Source organism: Argopecten irradians, chromosome 12, assembly GCF_041381155.1.
Source record: "Argopecten irradians isolate NY chromosome 12, Ai_NY, whole genome shotgun sequence".
Classification (NCBI taxonomy): Eukaryota; Metazoa; Mollusca; class Bivalvia; order Pectinida; family Pectinidae; genus Argopecten; species Argopecten irradians.
Window position 1 is genome coordinate 11,603,765 of NC_091145.1, and position 22,282 is coordinate 11,626,046.

General features: G+C 36.2%; 1 protein-coding gene across 4 annotated transcripts in view; it reads right to left on the minus strand.

The window, feature by feature from the left end:
• The window catches only part of LOC138304619 (FYVE, RhoGEF and PH domain-containing protein 2-like), a 71,237-nt gene that overhangs the window by 13,092 nt on the left and 35,863 nt on the right, over window positions 1-22,282 (minus strand). For all 4 annotated transcript variants that reach the window (XM_069244787.1, XM_069244786.1, XM_069244789.1 and 1 more), the window contains exons 4-12: window positions 11,037-12,061; window positions 10,427-10,531; window positions 6,943-7,091; window positions 6,213-6,369; window positions 4,871-4,958; window positions 3,719-3,769; window positions 3,245-3,303; window positions 2,694-2,840; window positions 295-378 (exon numbers count right to left, since the gene is read on the minus strand). In XM_069244787.1, the coding sequence (XP_069100888.1) occupies window positions 295-378; window positions 2,694-2,840; window positions 3,245-3,303; window positions 3,719-3,769; window positions 4,871-4,958; window positions 6,213-6,369; window positions 6,943-7,091; window positions 10,427-10,531; window positions 11,037-12,061 (1,865 nt within the window). The remainder of the gene's footprint in view (window positions 1-294; window positions 379-2,693; window positions 2,841-3,244; window positions 3,304-3,718; window positions 3,770-4,870; window positions 4,959-6,212; window positions 6,370-6,942; window positions 7,092-10,426; window positions 10,532-11,036; window positions 12,062-22,282) is intronic.

Sequence of the window (22,282 nt, forward strand, 5' to 3'; positions counted from 1 at the left end):
TTACTGTGGTAGCTCATTTACCCCTGAAGACACATTTGGACTCTTCTAAATCAAAGACTAGACCAGTCCATTATGAAATTTCAGGGGTGAATGTGTTTAAAGACATAGAGATAATGAGGTTTGACTGTTTATTAATCAGTTACAAAAATGGAAGGATTACAAACAAAACATCTTCTAAAACAATTGAACTCAGAGAATGATAACAGATTTTTACATAAAAACTGTGGTTTCTAGTCGAGAAATAATAAAAGTGTACAACAACAGTCAGGAGATACTGTGATGTTATGTACTTACTTCTAGCCCCTCCATGTCCAGCTGGGCTTTGATACGAAAACTTCCTAGGATTTGTTCACAGCAAATCAACATTAGGTCATTGAACTGTGAAATCAAAAATTAATTCAGATAATTAGAACTTCATAACTTATGTTGTAGTATTAGGTCTTAGTAATGAAGCAAATTTATGTAAAGGTGTAGGTACATTTTGTAGATGATAATGGGAGGAAATCATAGGTGTCAGAAAAGTGATGTATCAGAAATGTACTGAAGTAAGTTTTGGGTTTCATTTTGAATTTTGTCCAATATCCTATTTTAACATTGAAGAGCTTGTCAGGTTTGGGTTGGTTTTGGTTTGGTTTGGTTGTCCCTATCGACAGCCAGACTCATTTAAGATCAAGGCAGATATAGAAGGTGGAGGTAAGCTGGAGTACCAGGAGAAAAACCTAAGGTCAGTACATGGCAACTGTCCCACATAGGATTTAAAATCAAATCCAAAGATTTGAGAGGTTGAGAAAACTCTGTTAAACAGGAGTGTACAAGAAAACAAACTAGACCTTTGGTCAGAGCATGGTTATTATTTTTGTACTGGGAAAAATGGTTAACCATCAGTCGACTGGGAGCATCTTTCAAATTCCATAGAGGCTATAATTAACTAAAGCCAAAATCAAACAAAGAGGAATAATCAATACGGCTACTAACTTTAGAGCTTTTGTGGCATTCCTTTAGTGGTATAAAATGGGTAAGGTTTCTGACCTTCTATTTCCAACCATGATGAGTCTGGGAAGCAGTTGTTAGAATATTATTGATGTACATGGTGTGTTCACAATTATGTTCATTTTAGAATTATAATTACCAGGTACAGTAAAACCTGCCTTAGTGACCACTTCTGTATAAAGACCACTTTTCTAGGGTCTCAAATGATCAATTTCAACACAATTCAACTTCCCTCTCAAGAAGGGGGCATGATAAGATATGGAATGAAATGAATTAGGTGTGATAACTGATATTCGTTCCTACAGGATAAAATGTAATAAATAATAAGAAACCGCTTCTTAGCAGCATATATACATTTGTAAATTTTGGAAAACTTGAAAACAGACACACAAAGTTTCTAAAAATGTAGATATGTTTTAATAGAATTTTCATGGTGGTGACATCACAGCTACATAGTATCAACTATTGATATTCTACACTGCATAGATCCCCTGCCCTTCACCTCGTGGTCACAAGTTAGAGATGTACATGGTACAGTTGTCATAACTGACCGTAGGTTGGTGCTTTTTCTCCAGGTACTCTACATTTCCTCCATCATAAAAATCTGTCATATCCCAAAATGACCAGAGCTGATCAATGGACATAAAACAGCTGATAGCAGTGAATCCTCCAGGATACAATTTGTCTTTGTTAACATTACAAAAACTACAAATCTTAAACAGACAAAAAACAATTGGCTAATAAAGCTAATTTTGGGTTTTTGCTGATAACAGTGTCAACCCTGTAGTGCTTAGGCAAAGCTTTACGACATTGGAGTTGGTTCTTTGGAACTACACGATCCTAGTAATGAGCAATAACTCTCTGCCTCGTACACATTCTAAAATCAATGATAGTGCAATATTGAGTGTATTCCCGGAGTCATCGAGGCCAAAGTAATAGGAGAAAAGACCCAACACAAAACAAAATAAAATCAAATAACTGTCACTCGGTCTAGAGAGAAACTCGGATCACTTCTCCACGCAACAAATTAAACAATCAAAAGTTACAACTATAATTGTCAATCCAAAATGTAGCTGATTTGTAATCAAAGTTTAATTGTCTTCAGAACACATTATAACAATGTTTTAATTGAAAATCTCTGTTTATTCTCTGGCCCTTGAGCAACATCATGTTAGAAGCCAATCCACTTCTCAATAATGTACAAGTCTGAATATCTCATCCCCAGGAGAGATGAGAGTAAATGAGTCATGACATCCAATTATTCGAAAGTTTTTATGCTAACAACCTTTTTATATGTAGGAAAAATCAATATATTTTGAGGTTTTTGATATATTTTCTAACAAACGGTGTGGTATAGAAATACTGTTTGATATTAACTAGTTTCTGATATGAAAATATTGTTGGTTCAATTGTAGGATGTGAGAATTATTTCAAATGTAACTTAGGTGTGGAAAAGCGTTTAAAGTCTAATAATGGTTCATTTCAATCTTCAGTATAACAAATATCATCTTTTAGACCTTGGATATGACAGATGTTTGGTTTTACCCTTGGGTGTGAAAATCTATTTCATTTTGATATTTTCATGAGTTTTACAGATTATGACATTGTGAACTTGGTGCTGTGTTAAACACATTAATATGATTATTTCACCATTTGATGATCTTTGATCATGCAAACATGTCAGTATGCTAACTGATACTGACCAGGAACACGTAACGATCCAGCCTTTCGCCTCCCCTCGCTGAGATCTTGGTGATACGCCCCTCCCTTACAAGCTCTCGGGTGGGACTGATTAAGTCGATAGCAGCACCAAACTTTTCGTTAATTTCCAGTAACTTGTGGAACTTCTCCTACAAAACAAATCGAGAATGTTTTTTTAACACCACAAACAAAACACAGGTAATATGTACAATTGTATTCCAAATATAATCAACATCAAACTTGGGTTCAATTTACCTTTTAACATGGTTGTCAACGTCTTTTGTAGATTTCTTTCTATCTAGTACTTTAGCTCTCATTTATATTAAAAAAAAAATGACTAATATTTAAGCTTATCCTTCAAATGAACAGCTTTGTATTTTTGAAATTCAATAACCCCTCCTGACAAAAATGAACTCTATTTATTCTAAGACTGGAAGAGTTCGTTATGAATTTTCAGGTAGAACTGAGTATACTGATCAGCCAATATACAAATGGGTTGCATGGATATTTTACAAAGTCAGTGAAAAAGTCAGTGATTAAAAGAGATACTTACAATTTTCTTCATAGCTTCATTGGAATGACTAGCTGCCTTAGTAACCAGTTCCAAGGCCACTATAAACACACATAGTAAAGTTACATAGGTTCTATAAGATTATCTCCCCATTGTCTTGAAATTGCATATTACAATGGGCAATATCATAGTAATTAAGTTCAACTTAATTATTATTTTTTAGTTTCAGAAACAGTGGGTCCATATAGAAAATGATATTAGCCCTTCTAATGAGGTAAAACTTATATATAATCATATGGGTGGGTTAATACAATTAACAAGACATAGTCTCTGATGATAACGCGCCATTGTCTTTATCACAAAGATCTTCAGATAATAGATAAGATCTACATTTGCCATTTCCTCTCCTCGAAAATCCTCATGTAATGCAGGATAACCCGTTACATTTTCTCGAACAGAATATCTTAGGAAATAATTGCCTTATAGTAATTACTTCAGTATAAATCTAGCACATACCTTCAGCATTTTCTCTGTCAGGAGAATCCTCAGGTAAATGTTTCAAGTAATCTGCAAATAATCACATAATATATTCTATTGTTTATGATAATCATATATACACGGTACACAAAATTTCATAACATGGAGTACATGTTCTGGTTTTAAAAAAATTAACATAGCTTCAAATCATTGTAAAAACCCTGTAATATTAACAATGATACTTAATTTACAAATCATAAAAAACATTTAAATCAAAAACTTTAAAAATAAATATAAAATTGTCTGTATATAGCAGCCTAGAAGAATACATTACCTATTCACTACAAAATAAGTCTGTAAATCATGATTTTGAATGAATACAGATATTAACATATTTTTCACATTTTACAAAACTGCATGGGATATATTTCATCCTATAACACATTGCCAATGAAAACTATTTCAAGGATGAAAGTGGCATTTAAATGTTTTGTGTTGCTGAGATGATAAATTCCACCACTATTTCCTTTTTGATTTAATGATCAATTAATGGAATAAAGAGTGGACGGCTGTGTGACTGCTATTGTTGGTGTGTCTGATCGGGATTCTGATCGAGAGTCGATCTACGGCTGACAGATGGTGGGCCAGCGAGGCCGATTATTGATGTAGCGCCATGCCAACCAATCTCAGAATGAGTCTCTAGATAGGAGTCCATCAAACAGAGAAATGGCGGCACCATGCTGGCTCATATTTCGTCTCCAATTACATGACATCTTTTGTGACACAGCACATATACCACAATATTCCCAAATTTAATAGAAGGGGAGATAACTCTGAGAATTGTGTCAGTTTCTAACCAGACTCATGAAATATATACATCATATGAATATTTCATTATGGTAATTGTTCTATAAAAATGTAATGATAAAATAATAAGAAAATAACCACTTACATGTTTGTGTTTTAGTAAACAATGAGAATATAATATGATTGTATGACATTGTTGTGAGAAGTGTGAAATGTGACCTTGACCTTTACCATGTTTGTATGACAATGTTAAGAGAAGTGTGAAATGTGACATTGACCTTTACCATGTTTGTATGACATTGTTGTGAGAAGTGTGAAATGTGACCTTGACCTTTACCATGTTTGTGTGACATTGTTGTGAGAAGCATGAAATGCGACCTTTACCTTGTAACAAGAGTTGATAACGAGGTACCCTCTGGACAGGGTCTAACATGTGATGCTGCAAGGTCAGACTTCCACACTCTGGAGTTTTCTGTAAAAGTTACAGAAAGTTGTAGATATAAATTACAGTCAAACTCGCTTAATACGAACTCGGATAATTTGACAACCCGGCTTAATACGAAGTACTTTGCTGGTCCCCGCTGGATTCCTTCTTTATCTTTGTTTAATAAACTCGGAAAATTCGAATTCGGAAAACATCGAAAAACTCGGATAATACGAAGTAAAATTTTGGTCCGAGTGACAAAAATCATACAAAAAATGTTCGCATAACTCGAATTGAGATTATTTGGACACCGAGATCGCCGAAAATGCCGATTTCTTTTTCATAAATGTGCCGTAAAACGGCATTTCAAAAGCCGCTTACAACTACAAAAACATGGAAAAACTGTTTAATGTTTAGCAATGAACCTAAGTTAATTTTGTATCAACAATCATCAGCGATATTCACGTGTAAAGCTGCAGTACGTGTTCATTACTTACATAAACATTACCCCGACTGAAATAGCGAACATGATAAAAACACAGGTGCTCTCGGCCGCCTGTGACATGTATGGTGTGATCATTCGAGCGGAACTAATCTCTAGCCACCTGGCACTGTGTTCCAAATGAAATCACAACTTGGAGCCGTATATGATCACTGTTTTTATAGAGCGATGCTACAATTATTTAGTGTGTGAATAATGTTAGTGTTAGAACTTTTTACTCGGCAAAATAGACTTTTACACTGTCCACTTGCCACTATCGTTTGATCATGAGTTGACATGCGCAGAATTACTTTCTACATAACTTCCTATGAACACATGTGTCTCAGTTACGTAAGTTATGTCTGTATTTCTATGTGCGTGAAACAATTGTTGTGACTGCAGTTGATGAATCGATATTTTGGATTGATTTCGGTTTTATTGTTATAATTTTGCAACCAACACCGACGATTTTGATATCTTTCTTGCACATCGTTTTACGACACGGAACAAGTTGATCTATTACCATGTAAAGAGATCGTCACTAGACTTAATTGAGAACTTGCTTAATTCGAACACTCGGATAACTCAAAGTTTTATCTCGTTCCCTTCGAGTTCGTATTAACCGAGTTCCACTGTACTATACATAATTTGTTTAATTTGCTATTACAGCAGATGGTCTTTATACAAAGGCAGGTTTTACTGTACATGTAATAATATTTACAAAAGAAATAATGTAGATTTTGTCTCACACGTGTATAAGAATACTCAGAACATTTTCTGAGTTAAAATTTTAGGATATACCTTTTCAAATAGCAGATTACCTGTATTTCCTGCATGATAGCTGCAAACCTGGAAGATTTCTCTGACCACACGTTGATCAGATTCATGGCATGGTCGAAATTTTTAACATACTCTGTATAAAGCTTCAGAAATGGAGCATTGCTTCGCATCAAATCTCCTATTTTTGGTAAAGATTCCCTGTAAAAATAATCAAAACAGAAATCTCATGATACAGAGTAATTGGCAAGATTACAGAAGTAACTTTAGATACCATAGATTGTCATGTTATGAAATTGTGAGTTGATCTAGGGAAAAGTTTTGAAAAAAGTATCAAAACAGAAATTTCATGAAATTTTTGGTAAAGATTCTCTGTAAAAATAATCAAAACAGAAATCTCATGATAAAGAGTGTTAGATGATCCAAGTGATTCAATTAGGGATAATATTACAAAGACGATATAGCAATAGATTGTTATAAAATTGTAAGTTGATCTAGAGAAAGGGTTTGAAATGGTAATAGGAATATATACATATCTATTTAAACCCCTTTTGCCCATCTACAGACTACAAGGTTTATGATTCCCATGTGCAATTCTACATCAATAAGCTTATTGGTATTTGTGAAAATCTGTTGGAACCAATTGTGGACGGACAGACAATCAGACATGGAGATATGGTCTTCTGCATCTCCGATACAGGACCCAAATAATGCTTTAACAGAGAGAAGAAAACTTTGGATACTACTACAATGAGTAGATAAATAAATGTTTACCACTCTTTCATCCTGTTTTCTAACTGTGGTAGCAGGAAGTTGTTGTGGAACTGGTATATACTGGTAATGTTAGAGAACATCTGGTTCATCACCTCTACCGACAGGAAGTTATGGGCCTTGTTCTCCTCACGAACACGAGCCTGGAATATCTGGAGAAAAAACAACAACAATTTTTTCTATAGCATAGGAAAGAAGGGGTCTTATACTCTTTGCAAACTTGTGCCTTGGATATATGCGGAAAAACAACAAAAATTTGTCGCTATAGCATAGAAAGCTGCATCTTGTTTCAGTATATATTTTTTATTTAATTTCTTTAAGAACCTAGAAAGAAAATCTACAATAAGTCATATTGTTTGACACTAACATAATGTATATTTTTATTCTGTAATAATTTATACCTGTATTTGGAAAATCTAATAGAGCTTTGCTGATAGTGTTTTTCTGGCTAGCAAATGTAATATGTATCAAATTGCTCATCTGAATGTAAATATGCTATTATATTGCATAGAAGCGTCATAGTTTGTGTGATTTTGTTAAATTACAATGTATCTGCTTGGAAAATATTTAATTTATATTTCTTCCCTTGGGAATCCAACAGAAGTTTCTGACTTTATTTGAAGTTAAAATTAAAACACTGACAGCAAACAAGACAATGTAAATGATAGTAAATTTCCTGAACAGATATGAATTGATATGCAAACAAATGAACTCTCATAAATAAACCAGGAAGCATGTACATCTCGATAATATGTCAATTAAGATGAACATTCAGAACAGATTGATCAGTAAATTTCAACACAATTGATTTTTCCTCCAAGTAAAATTTTGAAGTTATATTCCGCATGTATTATCCCACCACTGCCACCACTACAATACAATCACAGGAGGAAAGGATACATGGACAGCAGGGTACTAAATGTCAGACACATTTATCATAATTTTACTAGGGTATAATTAAACATCTGCAAAAACATTGATGACAAAATGGCATTGGTAAATAATGATTTTCGGGGTGGGGTTTGGGGGGGGTGGGGGGATTCAGTCAAGAGTTCCAGGAGTACAACCAGTCACTATAGTGTAACTTGCTTCATATCATATAGGTATCAAACTTGGTAGTTTAAATACTCTGATACTTATACAGGTAGTAAAAGAAGTACAAGGAATTCCGTTTATTTACAAAATATGCTTTTCCAGAAGAAAATATACAAATAATGTGAGTATTCAGATAACGGGAGTATTCAGATAGATGGAGTTTGAGTTTTACTCTTCCCTAAACATTGGAGAAATATGCTGATGTACTATGGATGACACTCATTAATGTTTCTACCTCTGCATGAATTAAAGGGGACAAACTGATATGAGCAATACTATATACTATATACTCTCTCTCATCAGCATGTTCTATTGTCTTGATTTTGGTTGAGTGTGGTGGTGGTATTCTACACAAAACCTACGACATCATGAATCCAATAGTGATTGATTTTTATATAAACAAACATCATCCTGTGGGTACAGAGTGTTGCCAGCCCAGACAGCCATTGTAGCTTGTTAAATATATTCTAATACAACACATTAGCCAGAAACATGAGTCAAGCTTTTAAAAGCAGCCATTTCATTTTGGTCCATAATTCACAAAAAAATCCTTTTATTCACATGTAATCATTCAGATAGTCTTCTGATGCCTGCTGAACTGGAATAGCTTGCACAAATTTAAACAGAAGTGTCAAACTCAGAAGATCCAGCACTGCACTAAAACCTTAATCAATTTTATTCTAGGAACTGCTAAATCCAGTCCACATTCGATATATTACCATATTTACTCTGGTAAAAACAATGGTCCTCTTAACGGATAACACTTGAGTGAACAGTTTGAATTGATCTGTTTGGTGATCTGGTGCTAGGTTTTGGTGGCGGCGGAAAGCAGCAGTACCCTAACCTATACCTCCCAACGCCACCTCCACCCCCCCCCCCCCCCCCCCCCAAAAAAAAAAAAAAAAAAACAAAAACCAAAAAAACCAATCACCAGTACCTGGCTTAAATAGAGGTGGTTTGGTTAAGACATTAGCTAAGTGAAGCATTTTTCAGTGCTTAAGCTGAACTTTAAAAAGAGTATAAAATTACAGTGATGATCTTATTTGCAGGCATGGGCTTATTAGCAGAAATGGCTTCATTGTCAGAGCATATTGTTAAACATTAGCCTTATTCTCAGACAGGAACTTATTGCTTGATAAACTCAGCACACCACTCATCCTAACAAGAATTTCTAGATGTCTCTGAATGTTTGATCTTACAGACCATGTGGCTGTACTGATGGCTGGGCTTTTTATGGACCTATGTCACACAATTTCTAATGTTCCACCATCACCACAAAGCAGGCTCCAGTCATTGTGTATTGACTGGTAGTTTATAAGCATAGCAATCGACAAGAGAGGCAATTCTATCTGACATATGATATGTGTATTTGTTGGGAGTTTTATAGGAAAAAAAGTCATTTGGTACATATCAAGTTGTAAAATGATGAATTTGCCAACATATTTTATATCTTGGGAGTCAAATCGTGTAAAAATACGAAGTAAACAGACGGACGACTGAACAGAACATTAGGGGGAACCGTCTCATCACCTATTAACAATTATTGATCCTCGCTCCGGCTAGATACAGTAACAGCCACAGATTTACAGTAAATCTTCTTGGTCCAATACCCAATTGGTCATAATTAGCTATCACCTCTTCAGGCAGGGCATCAGGAACTGAGTTACGACTGGCATCAGGACAGAGGGGTTAAGTACATACTATCTGTCTCTTATTGTCAGTCAAGCACAAGTGTGTGTACCTTTAATCTCTTAGCTAAGCTTGCCATCAGCAAGAGCTGTTTGAGAACAGCAAAGCTTACCTCTGGCAGCCATTAATAACAAGAGCTTAACTCTAAGTACATTTTACCCCATTGCACCTCAAGAATTTGATATATAAATTCTCGGTTGTCTCTATTAAAATATGATTTGCCAATATCCATAACAACACTTCTAATCCTGTTTCAAAGCAGATGCTATGCATAAAAGTGTTCCAACACTCAACCTTAAAACAAACTTAAACTTGGCCCATTTACTCTCTTAATATTTTCAAATTGCGCATAACCAAAACAGCAATTATACAATTCTGTATCAAAAGACCAAATGTCTGGATACCAGTATTTCAACACTCATATGAAAACCTTAATCATGAATAAAGACCTCATGGAATTTTCAAGATCCTGTGTTTTCTCCTTGTGCTTTCCTATAAAAAAATTTCAAGATAAGGAATTTCCTTATGTTAAGGAATATTAATGAATATGGGCACTCATGTACCACCCTTCAAATTGTGGATCATCCCTTAAGTGCATTGTTGCATAACACACAAAACATCATAAAACTGTTAAATTTTATCATTTAGATCTAACACAGAAATTATCACTCTAAAGATGCCACAGTGTTATAAGTTTCTTTACCTGATCCAGTAGATAGAGGCGGGACACGTAGGCCTTTTCTGTTTTGAAGAGTTCCTCTGCAATCCTATGTAGTTTACACTCAGGAGTGACGTTATTATCACATGCCTGAAACAAAATGGCTTGTCTATATCTTTCAATATTGGTATTATTAAAATGTATTTTTGGGCTATTTTTAATAATACAGTAACCATGGTAATGATTTTATAGTCTTAACTCAATACAGTAATGATGTCTTTAAGTCTCCTGACAATATTTAGTCACTTTGTCTATATAGTTCATGGTCATTCTTCTAACTAGCTTACATTGTCTATATCAAGGTCATCACTCACAACTGTGACCCCAGTTCTTACTTAAACTAGGTCAGGGTTAATACCTTGACCCAAGTTTATTCACCATGTATAGGTCAAGGTCATCTGGCTGACCCCTAGTTACTTACTTTGTCTAAGTCAAAATCTCCCTGACCCCTAGTTTATTTCATCTTGTATAGGTCAAGGTCATCCCCCTGACCCCTAGTTTATTCACATTGTGTAGGTCGAGGTCATCTACCTGACCCCTAGTTTATTTACCTTGTATAGGTCAAGGTCATCCACCTGACACCTAGTTTACTTACTTTGTCTAAGTCATGATCATCCTCCTGATTGTCCACATCACTATCCCAGTCACTGTACTCATCAAAACTCATATCGGAATCAGACCAGCTCGAGTCAAACAACTCGACCACATTTACCGTGGAGAACCCCACGGTGCTACAGTCTGATGCGATACCAGATTCGGCCTCCGTCCGATCGTGGCCATTCGAGATACTGTCTGACTGTGAAGTTCCTCCAAACTCGGAAGATCGTAAACTATTTCTGGCACTGTTATCGGAAGTATCCAAGGAAGTCGCATTCTTGTCACGACGGAGTCGTGGCGACCCCTGTGGTGTCCGAGGTCTATGTTTGTTTTTCAATAATTTAGATTCATCAACACTACTGGAACATTCAAATCTCTGTTTTAATTCACGCACACTTTTTGTACCTTCTTTGTCCAAATTGGAATTTTTCTCACCGCTAGGATCATTATGATTAATTTGTTCAACAACTGCTTTCACAAAACCTTTTTTCATAACTAGATTACTAAATTTTTCGTCGCGCGAAAATGCACAACAGTGTTTCCTAGCTTTATCCGAGTAGCTAGGAAACAGGAATATTTTCCCACCACTGCGGACCACAGTCCGACTCCTGTATATCCCAGGAGAAGAAGGAGCAGAATAAGTGTCCTTTACACTATTCAAATTTTGAAAATCACGTAATCGCTTTTGCACTATACCACTGATATTAGGTGAACCAGGTCTAGAACCGTTAGCACATCCAGTTGGAGAAAAATCAGAAGTAGATTCTAAAATGGATCCTTTCCCAGAATCACTTGAATTGCTAGTAGATGGAGCAACAGGTCTTTGGCCTCTGGAGTTGTCAGAGTTTTTGCCAAGTCTTCCTATGAGACAATCATCTTCGTTGTCATCTTCATCATCGTCGTCACCTTTGTCAAGCGTAGTTCTTGTGTGAATCACTAATCCATTCTTTGATTTCCGACCAGATTTCCGAGAAAAACTGACGTTACTGAACAGTCTGTCCAAGAACTTGGGTTTGCTTGGCGCTGTAATTAGAAACAAACAAATTATCAAAAAATGAAATAATTGATTCTTAAAAGATCCTCAGTCAATTCTCAGAAAACAGGTGTGACATTCTTACAAAATGTAAAAAAAGATTGACCCAAATTTCTTGGCATAGCTCATGCATTTTCAATTAAACCTTCATTATTTGATTAAAACTTACCCTGCAGAAAAAATTGTGCAACATAATATGAGTGAAGTCCTGCCTTGAGGTTCAGAAAAGATGTGTACATACATTTATTACAGTCAGTAAACATCGGTGATGTGTCAGTACATGATGTATATAATTTTATATATAATAAAAAAGAGAAAAGCATTCATGTACGTGGCGAAATAAATTGCCAGTTTTTTTTTGTTTATTCAAAGTGGACGTTGAGTTTGACCGCATTTACATAAAAATTGCATTGAATCTTTCTGTACAATGTGTGCATGGGTTACTTGACCAAATAGCAGGGTACATCATATGTATGCACCTGGCTAGATCAAACACATACTTCAGGGCATCACCTTGGGTATATTAGCATAAATATTTCTAAAATATGAAGATACACCTTGATATAGATGTAAATATATAGGTCCTGAGCTTTAGTACAGCAAGTTATAATGGCCTCCCTATTCCCAAACCCTCCATCACTTGCACACCGACAATCAGTAAGAAAAATAAATGAAAACTTTTGGTTCCTTGAAAGAAGGAATGAAGATTAAATATGATTGGATGTGAAATGTATTGGCTTTTGCTATTTCCATGCAAACCCTTCATCTACACTCTATTAGCAATAAGTAAGAAAAACAAATGAAAAATTTTGATGTTACATGATGTGATTAAAACTCATTGGTGTGGTTTGTTTTGTTAAGCATTGCATAAACAGCCAGGGTCCTTTAAGGATACACCAGGTTTAGGAGGTTGAAGAAAGTCAGAGTACCTGGAGAAAAACCACTGTCCTTGGGTTAGTACCTACCAACTGTCTCACATGGGATTCAATTTTGCGACCCAGAGGTTTTGTTTTATTAGTTTAACGTCTTATTAACAGCCAGGGTCATGTAAGGATGTGCCAGGTTTGTTGACTGAGGAAAGCCAGAGTACCCGGAGAAAAACCACCGACTAGCAGTCAGTACCTATCAACTGCCCCACATTGGATTCAACCTCGTGACCCAGAGGTGGAGGGCTTTTGGTTATATGTCAGGACAATTTTGCCCCTGCAGCCTTGCAACTCTTATAATTTCAATTGACAACATTCAACTTTATATTTCAATTAACTTGGTTGGTTGCATGTCTTACCATACATACAAACATTTGTACCGAGAGCCTCTGCAGACAAACCCACAATGTATTGTATGTACATAAAACATCATTATCTAATATCAGAGAATTGTATGGATTTTTCTTTTTGCTACTTTTACCTAGCATCTCCAGAGATCGCCTATACTGATGCAGACCGTGGGGACGGAGGCCAGGCTATAGCTCTCGTGGCATCTGTTTAAACATTCATCGTAGGCCGTCTATTGCAGGAAGCGACCACTTGATGTACTGAACATAACATCGGAACACTCCGACATCTATTAACGTAACTATAATATGTCTGAGCAAATGATTTGCTCTCTGAACTATGAATTTATGGTTATTGTCTATGTAAGTTATGTACAGGGAAGACCATTTAGTCAGGGTCTTTGCTGCTCTTCACACTCTCCTTACCGATGATGGCTTTCAGTTATTGCCCTTTGTTGCCATTATTGTGTGGGTCTTAGTTTACATATAAATGAATGATAGTGCAGTAGATTATTACAGTGACATGGATCTTTAGAGTAAGACTCTGATTACTTGGCCAATGGTTCTTTGTTGCTCCATCATCAGAACAACTCCTAATGCTTCTGATCAGCTGAACAATCGCAATGACCAAACAAAATTTCCTCTGACCTTTTATCAAAACAATGACCCAGTAACTTCCTATGACTTCTGCCTTGATTAATGTACATGAACATCTGACCTACACAATTGTCAGACAATATTGTAATATGACATCTTGACCATCAGGATTGTCCACTTAAACTTAATTGTCTCAATCGCTTTCATCACAATGGTCAGCATCATAAAACCCACAAATGTATTTGTTTTGATCTGGGCCTGGTTGTTCAAAAGCTGATAAGCTTAATCATTTGATTAGTTATATTTTCATCTTTCATTTGTTTCAAAACCTTTCATTCTATCTTCTCCGAAATTGGAACATAGGTAAAGAATGTATTACATGGCAAAACCTTTGGTGTTAGGCCAAAATGTTTCTCTGTTCAACTGTACTATTTAGGCAAATAATCCAAGAATATAATGACTCCTTACTAATAGATCTTACAAGATTCAATAATTTCACATATACAGTCAAACTTGTCTATAAAGACACCAAATTGATATCATACAAATTTCCTTTATTGACAGGTGTCCTTTATAGACAGGTGCTCTTTATTCGGACTACGGAAGCCAATTATGCAGTAATTTTTACAAAATTGTGTTGATAAGTCTGTCCTTTACAGAAAGGTATCCTTTATAAACTGGTGATATCTATATGGACTACGGAGCCCAGTTATACCACAGGGACCTGGCACGAAAATTTTTTAACCAATAGTATACATATATATATTATAGTATCAAGGGTATGAACTCGGCGGTCGAGAAAAACGGACCTATTTTTTTAAAACCATGATTATTTTAATAAATGGGTTATATACAACATTGACGGATATCTTACCTTAAAGAGAAATAATTTATCTTTCCATTGAGTGCTTGATGAACAAAATTGGCCAAGTATTGACGAAGTTATGGCTTGATGAATCGGGAAATTTACGAAAAATATGCTAGGTAGACATTTCCCTGTCCGGTCGAAATGTCGTCTCGGCTCTAATGGGTACCTCAAAAACCAAGCCAAAATCACAAAATCTACGCTTGTGGTGGTAAACAGTACCCATAACTATGTTCATCCACAATCTCCTTTGGAGGTGTCATGACCCGTACTTTGTAGAAACTCCATTTAAACATCGTGTAGCTCACTTACTTTAACCGTCACCGCCAATTGTTCGTTTGTTTTTCGGAACGCTTCTCGAGTTTATTTACAAGCACAACATTACATAATTTGCATAATGTAGTCACGATATGTAAAGTCAAGAAGCGTTCCGAAAAACAAATGACCATGGCGGTGACGGTTAAAGTAAGTGAGCTACACGATGTTTAAATGGAGTTTTCTACAAAGTACGGGTCATGACACCTCCAAAGGAGGTTGTGGATGAACACAGTTATGGGTACTGTTTACCACCACAAGCGTAGATTTTGTGGTTTTGGCTTGGTTTTTGAGGTGCCCATTAGAGCCGAGACGACATTTCGACCGGACAGGGAAATGTCTACCTAGCATATTTTTCGTAAATTTCTCGATTCATCAAGCCATAACTTCGTCAATACTTGGCCAATTTTGTTCATCAAGCACTCAATGGAAAGATAAATTATTTCTTTTTAAGGTAAGATATCCGTCAATACTGTATATAACCCATTTATTAAAATAATCATGGTTTTAAAAAAATAGGTCCGTTTTTCTCGACTGCCGAGTTCATACCCTTGATACTATAATATATATATGTATACTGTTAGTTTAAAAAATGGACTACGGAGCCCAGTTATACAGTAATTTTTAATAAATGGGGTTGATAAGTCTGTCCTTTATAAACAGGTGTCCTTAATATAGAAGTGTCCTTTATAGACAGGTGGCCTTTATATATATGTGTGCTTTATAGCAGTTTTTACCGTATTTGGAAAAGATTGATAAAATCCAATAATTTTCTTATGCATTAAAAAACCACAACATATAAAAAACAGAGGCAGATGTTGGCTGCATGCATGTTGTGGATGGCTGGCTTACTGAATCATTAATCAACTGCTCAAAATTGGTCGACTAATGGAACAGCCAAAAAGTAAATATATTCACCGTAAACGAAGCTTTTCCAAACCTACAATGGATCAGCTGCGGGAAGGAAATTAGAACTTGGATTTACTTGGTGCTCTAATCCCTAGGTGCTATTAAGTCATTTGCTGCACGGCTTATAACACAAACCTAACGGTAATTACCTTGGGGTGTTTAAAACTGAAGGTGTACTCAGCTTCACAGAGCATGGTGAGGGTGAAAACTTCGTCTCTAAAGGCAACACTGAATGGATACATTATTCTTAGTGATTAGGTTAGGTGCATCTGCTAGATACAGAGTACAGATCATTAGTGATTTCTATTGAAAATATCCGTGTAAACAAACTGGGGGATGATTGTATATGGCTAAAATAGGACCTAACCTTAAGGTTAAAATTCAAATTGTGTGGCTGGAATTGACTAATGTTTTTATCATCAAGAGAAAATACTCAGAAAATACTATATTTAAGTACACTAAACAAAAAAATACCATGTATAATACATATGGGCTATCTAATGTTAGAACGGTTTTTCTCATACATTTGTTTTCAATGCATTCCTATTTTATGCATTAATTAACAGCATGGAGGTTTCGTTTCTGCCCCAGCATCAATATCACATGTAACTGCATCTTTTCTATGAAGCATAAATATTAATTCAGAGATTAAAGATTTTCTTTCAATTTGCTTACCAATTGAAATTAAATCTGATTCTTTGGACAATAAAATCTGTTTATCATTAAAATGAGTTAGCAAACAATCATGTTTAATTTTTAATAGAAAATTTATATTTGCCATATTTTAAGCTCTGAGAGATATCAGACATATATCTATAACTAATATGCATATAGACACATTTTACTAATATTACACAAAAAATCCTGATGTAGTTTCATTTCAGCAAAGAATAAATTTCAATATTGATAAGCATTTTTGTGATATTGCCATGTGGTTTTTGCATGCAACAAAAATTGTAAGGTGGCCGATTCCCAGGAGAGCCTGACAGGATTCCTTGTAGTATTGGGGAGGGAGAGGTATTGATTTTCTGGATCTGTATGCAGGCTGTGTATTCTAGAATAACCCAGGACTTTTTATACAGAGCGTTTGCTGGCACTACAAGGACATCACTATGTGGTGAGACTACCAAGTATATTGTTGATAGGATACAGCCAAGGTCTGGGGGACACATTATAACACACGGACTCCGGACTCCGACAGAAACGATGTTCCAAGTGGTAGTCCCAAGTGGTAGTCGGGACAACCTCCTGATAAAAGAGTTCCAATATAGCACTAATTATTGTTGTTGTCATTTATTTCAATCATCATTATTTTCAGTTTGATGTTTCGCAGTTTCAAAAGATATTGCTATGTTGTGAAAATTAAATCTAGGAAAAAATGAGAAATAAATGAATTAGATATTGCACTTTTATAGCCAAATCATGAAATTTTAAACAGCTACAAGTTCATTTTCTAGTTTTTAATCTAGTTTGTGAAAATTTTGAACTGCGAAAATAAACAGCTATACAGTAGGCCTAAGTGGAGCATTTCACAATGTCAAATATGATATGGATACTTTGTCTTCAATAACAGGTTCTGCCATTTGACTTCTAGTGGACACAAACCTCACTAGTTTAGATGTTCAAGCAACCATTTAGCAATTGATTACTCCTCATATTTAAGCTTACAAATGTGGGAGGAGGGAGGGGAGAGGGTGTATATAGTGTTACTGTACCCATCATATGTTCCATGGTGTCAAATCCCATTCTTTGATTTCAAATCGAGGCGGGGGATTTTGACTTAGATATTTCTAGTTTTTTATCTGAATTATCCAGAGGGACTATCAATGGACCAAACTAGGGGACACAGCTCTATCCGAGCTCCTAATACCAATTAGACACCCGATGGCCCGGTTCCCTTATTGATTTTGGGGTCATGTTGTGGAGTGTCTGTACAAGTGATGCGGACAACTGTAAGAAGGCCGTCATTATCCCTGTTGAGGAGGCTGAACGTCAATATATCACCGATATCGATCTATAACTTCGACAATCTAATGTTTTCTCGTTAATTATTTAAAACATTTCTCGGATCTTATGCACAGAAGATTAAGCTTCATTCAAAAGAAGGAAATTTAACTACGGTAAAATTCGCACCAAAAATAGATTAGTTTTTTTTCAGGTTAACTGGTAGTTACCAATTTTGCTTCCATTATTTATGCTCCATTAGGGCATCCAAAGTGAAGTTTCTCGAAGCCGAAATTCAGATTATAATTCAATCATTATTACAACAAGTATGATTTGAAACATTTAAATTTGATATCTGTACCAGCTTAAAAGGAAATATTAAATAAATCCTAAACAAAAATGCATTTTATTAAATTGACCATCAATTTGTCTCAATGCCAGATTTCACTATAGCAGCAAAAACAGCAACCAATGTCTAATATACATAGCTGTTAACTGAGTCCAATGAAGGACTGAAACTCTGACCAAAAGTGGGTGGCTAATGAAAGAATGTCAAACACCTTAACCACTTGGCCACCACAATCCAGAGGGAGAAGGCTAGTGGTAGAATGTCAGGCACCTTAACCACCTGGCCCAAAGGTAAAGGGTTAATGGTAGAATGTTAGACATCTTAACCACTCGGCCACCACAATCCAGGGGGAGAAGGCTAATGAAAGAATGTCAGACACCTTAAGCACTCAGCCACAGTAGCCTAGAGGTATAGAGGGTTAGTGGTAAAATGTCAGACACCTTAACCATGCGGCCCAGGGATAGAGAGTTAATGGTAGAATATCAGACACCTTAACCACTCAGCCAGTAGGTTAGTGTAGTTCAACACCTACCCTCAGCCGATATAGGGTTAGTGTAAATGTTAGACACTTCACCTCTCAGCCAGAGGTAGAGGATATGGTAGAATGCAGACACCTTAACCACTCTGCCCAGATAGAGAGTTAGTGTAGAAGGGATAGTGGTAGAATATCAGACACCTTAACCACTTGGCCCAGATATAGAGGGTTAGTGATAGAATATCAGACACCTTAACCACTCTGCCCAGAGGTAGAGGGTTAGTGGTAGAATGTCAGACACCTTAACCACTCAGCCCAGATATAGAGGGTTAGTGGTAGAATGTTAGACATCTTCACCTCTCAGCCCAGAGGTAGAGGGATAGTGGTAGAATGCCAGACACCTTAACCACTCGGCCCAGATATAGAGGGTTAGTGATAGAATATCAGACACCTTAACCACTCGGCCCAGAGGTAGAGGGTTAGTGGTAGAATATTAGACATCTTCACCTCTCAGCCCAGATATAGAGGGTTAGTGGTAGAATATCAGACACCTTAACCACTCGGCCCAGAGGTAGAGGGTTAGTGGTAGAATGTCAGACACCTTAACCACTTGGCCCAGAGGTAGAGAGTTAGTGGTAGAATGTTAGACATCTTCACCTCTCAGCCCAGATATAGAGGGTTAGTGGTAGAATGTCAGACACCTTAACCACTTAGCCCAGATATAGAGGGTTAGTGGTAGAATGTCAGACACCTTAACCACTCGGCCCAGATATAGAGGGTTAGTGGTAGAATGTTAGACATCTTCACCTCTCAGCCCAGAGGTAGAGGGTTGGTGGTAGAATGTCAGACACCTTTATAATCACTTAACCATCAAAGTCTTACAGGTGTTTAGATGACAAAATAGAAACATTCCTTGTTTACATTAGTGTTTAGATTGTATACATAAATACAACTCTGATCCATGATGAGAATTAATTCATCTGATGACATCCTATGTGGTATAATTGTTTTGTTTCTATGTTGATGCAGCTGAGATACATGCAGGCCATGAGAGTCTATATATGGGGTACAAAAACCTACACACAAAGAGATCACAGCAGTGAGAATGGGTCATGTTTAATTCATACAAATGGTGTCTTGCCTGAGTCAGCCAGTATCTTTGTGTTGGGTAACACACAGTGACAAGTTCATTACCAATACCAGCACAATATAATCTGTTAGGCTCTAGCTCCTAATGAAGACATGAATCAACTTCATGGTGGTTTATTCTTTTATCTGAAGATTACTCCTCAAAATGTTGTGAACTATGGACAAGAGATATGATGCGTATTGCACGCCTCCCGTACCCAAAGTGTAGAGACTGTGAATGCTTGATGATACAACAGGAAAATGTATGCATTTTTAAAATCTAGATTCTAATCTACTCAATGAGCACTTAGTCTGAGCAAATTAGACTGAGCAAATTCACTGGGAACATGAAATAATGTTTTTATTTTGTTTATAACGGTCCTCATGCAATTCTCAAATTTTTCTTTTTTTTCAGTTTCTTAGTTGGGCATATTGTTGCAAAGTGGTTAAGATGTCTGACATTATAACATTTTCTTTCAATCAATCGACCCGTTGAAGACCTAGTTTCAAAGTGTCAGATATCAGCCTAACAATTCTTGATCATTACAACTTTTGGAGTGAAGACTTGATAGCAAAATGTCAAACACCTTAACCACTTAGCCTCTTCCGGTGAAGGTCAATTGGCTAGTAATAGAAGTCGAATACCCACAGCACAAAACTCTAAAAACTAAATGAAAAGTGTTCACTTTTAACAACCCCAGTGTTCCACTATAACTAGTAACATTCAAGTAACAACTTGATACTAAGGAGTAGTGGTTTGGTGAGCTTAGTGAGCTCTTAGACAGGTAAACTAGACTACAGGTGTAGTGACTTAGTGAACTCTCAGACTGGTAGTGAGCTGTCAGACAGGTAAACTAGACTACAGGTGTGATGACTTAGTGAGCTCTCAGACAGATAGTGAGTTTTCAGACAGGTAAACTAGATTACAGGTGTAGTGACTTAGTGAACTCTCAGACAGGTAGTGAGCTGTCAGACAGGTAAACTAGACTACAGGTGTAGTGACTTAGTGAGCTCTCAGACAGGTAAAATAGACTACAGGTGTAGTGACTTAATGAGCTCTTAGACAGGTAGTGAGCTGTCGTCAGACAGGTAAACTAGACTACAGGTGTAGTGACTAAGTGAGCTTTCAGACAGGTAAAATAGACTACAGGTGTAGTGACTTAATGAGCTTTCAGACAGGTAAACTAGACTACAGGTGTAGTGACTAGTGAGTTCGACAGGTTAAATAGCTACAGTGTAGTGACTTAATGGCTTCAGACAGGTAAACTTTAAGGTAGTGACTAGTGATTCAGACAGGTAGTGAGCTGTCAGACAGGTAAACTAGACTACAGGTGTAGTGACTAAGTGAGCTTTCAGAGAGGTAAAATTTATTTAAAAGTTTACTATTTACTGTTAATAGGGATTCAGCAGAGATTTCTCGATTGTAATGCTATAGGTATAAAAGGTAACAGATGGACTCCTGAAGGCTGCTTGTACCCTATACAGTCTACTATAACAAAGCCAAGCCAATTCCAATATACATATGATATAAAACCTATCCTATTGTAAGTAGCATTTTATAGTAAGCAAGCAGTAGTTTTAGGCTATTATAACCTGAGGAGGCAAACAGTACAACTTAAAACAGCTTCCTAAACACACACAGCCCCCACACATACACGTATGATTGTTACAGGAAAGACCTTCCTTAATGACCCTATAGAAAACTAATATGGCAGAAGACAAAATATAAACTAACCTATCCTTAACCATTTGTGTGTTCTTCCTGTAAGACCATCCTTACAAACATTAGAGTATGCACATTATGACTTTAATTAACACCATTAATTTCAACATAGGTACAGCTTGCTAATTATTTTTGCGGGGAAAGCATTTTCATGATTTTACAAGACATTGCTATAAGGTTTGAAAATTTGATTTGCAAAATATTGGGAATAAATATATTATATACATTCTGATGTATACCAGTGAAATTTTAAATTACTACTAAAATTCCCCCCCCCCCCCCCCCTAGTGTCGCATGATTGTCCGTCTACGCTACACTGACCAGTAACACATATGGCTGAAGAAGACTGTAGGATATAGTCAAAATATACCGTGAGTTATGTACGTTGTACTAATCTTTGAGGTTTTTTTTGGGGAAAAAATGAATTTTCTCATTTTTTTATCGAATGAAACAGAAAAATACCAGCTAAAGGGTTGATATATCTAAGAATGTTTTAGCTATGAAACAGGTTTTGTTATAGCAATGATATGACCTATTACAATACCATAAAATTCTGAAATGCGGAAAATAATTGTTATACAGTATATCCTATACATTGTGTGTATACCCAGGTAATAGCAATGACACACTGCA